We start from the raw sequence: 6151 nt of genomic DNA, 5'->3' as shown, positions 1-6151 counted from the left end.
ATAGACAGACAGACCTCAAATAACATCATTTCATTCCACGTTGTTTCGTTAAAACATTGACAAGGTACTATAGGATCTTAACTCTTGTTCATATCAATTCACCTATAGTAAAACTGGTTTTATTATACATCATCTAGCTGCAGTTCCAAGAACCTATAGAGGACATTAAGTGAGGACTTACAGAACCTAGGTGTTCTGCTCATGTCTTCCACCCACAAATTTAAAGCCTTTTCCATCTTAACTAAGGACCTGTCACATACCATTTCTGTAATTTTTGCAGTTTGAGAAGCGACAGCAAAATTTATGAATTTCTTCCCGATTTCATGGGTAGAAGATTAATTCTTACCATAGATCTTAGCAACTTCAGCATAAGATTTTTCTCTTTCCTTATTAAGTCAAGAACTTTCACCTTTTTAATTAAAGAAAATACTTTAAGGTGTTTCTGGCATATATAAATTGCCAGCATTACTATTCTTGTGCTTTGGGACCATTATTAAGTTAAATAAGGGTTACTTGAGCACAAGCAATGAAACATCCTGAAAGCTGATCTGATAACCTAGACGTCTACTAAGTGAGTAACAGGTGGTGTGCATGTGCAGCATGGACATGTTGGACAAAGCAGGATTCACGTCCTGGGTGGGGCAAAGCAGGACCATTCCAGATTTCATAATGTTACTCAGAACAGTGCACAATTTAAAACTTATAAGTTGTTTCTTTATGAAATTTTCCATTTAATATTTTCAGACCATAGTTGATCATGGGTAACCGAAACCACAGAAAGCAATACCACAGATAAGAGGAGAATATTGTACATCTATATCTAGAATTTGTCCCCCGCTTCCTCTTTCCTTCTCCTTCTCTCTACCTCCTTTCCATTCCTCCTTTCTATGCACTCTCCCTCTCCCCGTCTCCTCTCCTCTCCCTCCTATCCTATTAGTCACTTGCAACACTAGAGCATCCCAAAAACATATGGTGAGTTTCACTCAACTCCAAATAGTGCAATAACTCAGATACTGTTGAGTTCCAACATAGTTTTCAGGATTTATTCTTTGTAAGTTGAGAGAATTCAACATATAAAAATAAAAGGGTTAAAAAGCAGTGGCAACTTAGAATAAAGGAAACAATTCTGAGAATCTGAGTATTAATGGATACACTGAAATGATTTCTTGAATCAATTCTTGGTTCTCATCGCTTATGGTTCTACAGTGTACTTGGAGCACAGCTCTAGATTTCCTCACATTAAGCATTCTTTGATGTGTCACCATGATCTCTTAAACATTTTATTCCATGCAATAGATTAAATATCATAAATAGCTCTCCTTGATGACTTTTTTCTTTTACATTTTTGCCACTGGATAACAGAAGTTAAACAATCTTCTCATTAAAAAAAAAGTCCTATTTAGCATATAAATTGCTATATGCCTTTAAGTTTGGGCTTTGATATTTGATATAGCCAAATCAGACACCTCCCCTTCCCAGTGTATTCTTGCACCACTTTTGAAGAGATCAAGCCTGCCCTATACTAAAACCGATATCAAAAAGTAGGAGCTCTTTATATCTGGGACACTAACAATAGCATTCTCTTCTTTCTTTAGATGTTAAATAAGAAATTGTTCTAAAGAGACTACCCAGATCAACTTTCTCAAAATGCAGAAGTGTTGTTGGTATATGATTTTCAGTTGCTTACAGTGCAAATTTGAACATCAAAGCTTCAAGCAAAGGCTAGGTCTACAAGCTAGCAAATGAAGTTGGGGTTTGGAAGACACATGGTCTTTCGTTCTTTTATAAACAGCAAACCATGATTTCTTTTTTAAGTGTGATTTTTGAAGTCTGAGCAAAATAACCTGAGAGTTACAAAATTTGTTCTGTGTCATCATGGTGCAATTAAATGATTCTAAAGGATAAAATAAATTTCAAGAGACCATGGTTTGATCCATACACTTCTTACTTTATGAACACATCATAAAGCCTGATTCTAAGTAACTGAGTATCTTCATGCAAGTGAAGAGACAGAACAACAGTTGTGATTGCTGATTCAAACTGACAACTACTGCTTCACTGGACAATTTCCTTATTTCATTTCTAAAATTCCAAGCATTGTAAATCTCCTAACATCAACTTCAACTCCCAACTCATCTTTTGGTTTACATCTGTTGAAGTCACTCTGAGAAGGAACTAGAGATGACATCAAATGTCCTACAGGCATCCTGTTCTAATCCTGAGGCTCTGAGATTGGAATTATTTTTCATTTTTTGATACCCTAGATTTACTCTTACCTCCTGATGTAAAGCTCATGTATTTCTGGTTGTTGACTGTTTCTTTGGAATCATAGAATTTGAGAACATCTAGTACTGCTTGTGGGTTCTTCTTCTGTTCCAGTTTTGTTATGTTGGAGGTTTGGAGTAATCGTGCCCATTGCTCAGGAATTCCCTGTAGACAACCAAAGGGAAAGAATGGTAGATCAGGACATTCAGCAGCTACATTTTTCTGTTCCAGTAAAGTTCTTCACCAAGAAGCCCATGCTACCTGTAGGATTACACTTGGGAGACTGAAGTAACACTCTAGATTTAAAGTTAGTAACTTAATAATGCAATCATTCTCTTTTCTAATTAAAACATATAGGTAAAACTAGGATCCAACTTAAAAAGGGTGGGTGGGAGTATGACTGTGATAGAAAAAAAAACCACATGAAAATCACCTCCATATTAATTCTGCTCATCCATGAAATGATGTTTACAGCTTAGCTTATTTTTTCTGGTGACTCAGGGCAGACATAGCAAGACTTCTCCAAATTTGTGCACAGCATAGTATAGTGCAGATCAATAGATTTTATTTGACTGGAATAACAAGCTGTTTCTGGACATGTTGTAATTAGAATAAAAGGAAAGCCTCACCTTTGGTTAGTTCATACTTTGTGATTGTAAAATATAATTTTTTGGATCTAGAGCTTTAATAGAAAGGGGGATTGAGAGGAGACAAAAATAGAATTGTAGAGGAACACAATAACCACTGAGATGCTAAATAGTAACATTAACATTAATGCTGCTTTGGGCATTTTCCCTGCAGCCTTCTCCTCTCTTTCCTCCGTGCCCTCCTCCCTACTTCATTCATTGGCCACATAGAAGAACCTGGGGACTGTGACAACCATGCCAAAGCCTTGTGAGAATTTGTAATAATCTGAAGCATTTAGAACAGAGAGGAGGGAATATTTGGAAATCTAACTAAGGAGAATTGCAAAAATTACACAGAGAGGTTAGTTTTGCATTGAGCATTGAGCATTCTTTCCTATCCATTCGGCCTACAGATGTCCCCATTTCATAATTATCCAACCTCCAAGAGCAACTTGGAGTGAGAAACAGACACACTATTCCTGAAGTGCATCTAGACACAATTTATGTGGCTTTGTCCTATGAAGTCTCGGCAAAACAATGTGTGACGTGGGCCTCCAGAGTTTGGGAATGACAACAAAAAAGTGAGATAAGCCAAGCAACAACTCTACTGCACACACATGAACCTGCTGCTGCAGTGCTATGACATCTCAAAGAAGCACTTTGATGCAAGCTTCTTTTGGGCCTGTGACGCACCTCTGGGAGCTTCCCTGGGCACATCTGTGAGCCATAGAGATCTGGCTGTAATGGACGTAAATAAAGAAAGAAAAGAAAGTTAAAACAGATGTGGGACAACTTAGAAGGTGGGAGGAGATGAAACCAATGGGTCTGAATGGGGCGGTAATCCCATCTACAGTGGGCGGTTATGAAAATAGGGAGATATTAACTAAATCAGGGGCAGGACAGGCTAGAGGACAACAGATTTAAGAAAACAGAGAAAACGACAATGTTCCAAAGTTTGGATGCATAATTCCACTTTTGGCTAGATGCTTCCTCCATAAATATGCTATAATAAGAATTAACATTAAATAACTAGAGAAATTACTAAAAAGCAAAAACATGAATTTGGAGGGATAAAGGATGGTATCGTGAATAGCTTCAACGATAATTTGTAAGTTGTTTTTATAACTGGGTGATCACAGGTAGCCAATGGCCATGTGATGAACTTACAAATTTCAGTTCCCAATTCTGGTCAACCATTTTTAGTTTCACATTGGAAGTGTCTGTATGGCTACATTTCAAAGGATGGCTATACGGTGATGTTGAAGTTAACATTTGTTTTCATTGATGTGATTCTTCTGTACTTTGTAACTCAAGTCATGGCTGGCTTAAAGAAAAACTAAATTGAGGATTTCCCACACAGCCAGACTCTGTGTTTGAGTTTCTTAGACATTCAGACCAGGGCAAGGGAAACCATTTCACTTCAAACCATATAGGAATAATTTCCATTTTAATTCTGCAGTTCCGAAGTCCCACTTCCCACAAAATAAGATTAAATATAAAGTAACCTCTTTATCTAAATAAAGATATCATCTCCAATGCTATAGAAACATGCTTTGACCCAACTGGTTTGATTCGGGACTTAGGTCTTTGATTCCTAGCATTTAGGGTTACTCCAAACACAATGAAATAACACTTATACATGCATTCATCACATAATTTGATGCTAACGCCTTGAGCCAAAAAATTGAACTCAGGAGTCCATGCATAATCCCAGTTCTGATTCTAAGTTCAATTAATAGCATTTGGTTAATACTATAATGGCCAATAGAATTATTAAGTGCTCAAAACCAGGTATGCATTGCACATAACCGCTAAGGCAGACATCACTGGCATGATCACTACCATAATCATTAGAATATTCGTAGTTATTAAACATTCTCATGGCACTTTAAAACTTTTGTGATAGTCTTGTGATAACTAGACAGCCAAAAAAATGCTGTCAATTGCAGAATATCCTCCAGACAACTATACTTACCACATGACTACGCTGCTGAGATGATTTCTATTCTCTTTTTTAAAGTTGAAATAAACCAGTTAATCAATGAAATCTGACACTTAAATTTGAATGTATGCCCAAAGGCACATAATCAGAATGCCATGTCATTACTCCAAATTGAGGTACAAATTCCAAAAGTTAAACAGCTAATGGAGACCTAGAAGTGTGAGCATCAGAAGCAGGAGCACATATCAATGCCCGGCCATGTATACAATAACAACTAGATGTATGTCAATTTGGGGATTGTCCAGTATAGGCCAGGAGAATTGCAGCATGATACAACAGGCCAAGCATTTATCTTATCACAAGAAATGATAATTTATATCACTCATACCATTTTTCTCTCTGATTGACTTGAAGTGACCATCATGGGTCTAGAGGTCTGGAAGGGGGAATTCTGAATTATTTGGGACAAAAATGGCAATATAAAAGGTAAGGACTTGTATTAGTTTAATACCAAAAAATCTCACCTCCCAATGTAATTTTAAGCTCAGGGTCAAAGTGTATGACCAGGTGTACAAGGTTATATGGGCCAATTAACCATAGGATAATCACCAAGCAACACATCAAATCAGTGTCAAAATATTCAAAATAATAGGCCCTTGTAAGACAACTGAACTAGACAGTTCAACAAATTCATCAAAGTTCAACCTAAACAACTGCAATAATTAAATTTAGTGAAATGGCCCTCCCCCTCTGCACACAAATACAATGAATTAGTGTTACTTTGGAATTAAGACCCAATTTTAAAACCTACTAATAAAATGATTTTTAAAAGCTAATCATTTTATAAATTTAAAGTTAGCAAATGTAAATCATAGGTTAAGATAGTATAAAAAGACAGAATTTGGCATCTTTAAAAGTAATGTTTGGACAATTAATTGCAAAAGATCATGAAGATGACGATAAAGTACATCAGATTTCCATATTTAGCTTGTGTCTTATCTATTTACCCAGTGGATTTCTAAGAATTAACTGCATCCAAACAGCTGTTTTATTTCAAATTGGGTTTTGGGGAGGAAGGGACAAGTTTTTGTTTGGTTTGTTTAATTTGTTTTAAACTGTTTTTCACAATTGGAAAGATTACCCATCACATATCCTATCCCTGCCCTCCCTGATTGGTTCTTTGGGTTCTAATTGATAGAAAAGTAAAAATGTTGGACTGCAGTTGGCAAGATGACGGTGATTTACTTTCCTTTATTTCTATTCAGAATCCATAAAGAAATAAGAAAGAGCTAAAGATAAAAATCATATGTCAAGTAAG

General features: G+C 36.3%; 1 protein-coding gene across 1 annotated transcript in view; it reads right to left on the bottom strand.

Moving 5' to 3' along the window:
- The window catches only part of PAK3 (p21 (RAC1) activated kinase 3), a 289996-nt gene that overhangs the window by 85272 nt on the left and 198573 nt on the right, over window positions 1-6151 (bottom strand). The window contains exon 6 of the mRNA XM_025050559.1: window positions 2277-2430. Within this exon, the coding sequence (XP_024906327.1) occupies window positions 2277-2430 (154 nt within the window). The remainder of the gene's footprint in view (window positions 1-2276; window positions 2431-6151) is intronic.

Source organism: Pteropus alecto, unplaced genomic scaffold, assembly GCF_000325575.1.
Source record: "Pteropus alecto unplaced genomic scaffold, ASM32557v1 scaffold107, whole genome shotgun sequence".
Classification (NCBI taxonomy): Eukaryota; Metazoa; Chordata; class Mammalia; order Chiroptera; family Pteropodidae; genus Pteropus; species Pteropus alecto.
The sequence above is the reverse complement of the archived record's forward strand: the minus strand, read 5'-3'. Positions and strand labels throughout refer to the sequence as shown.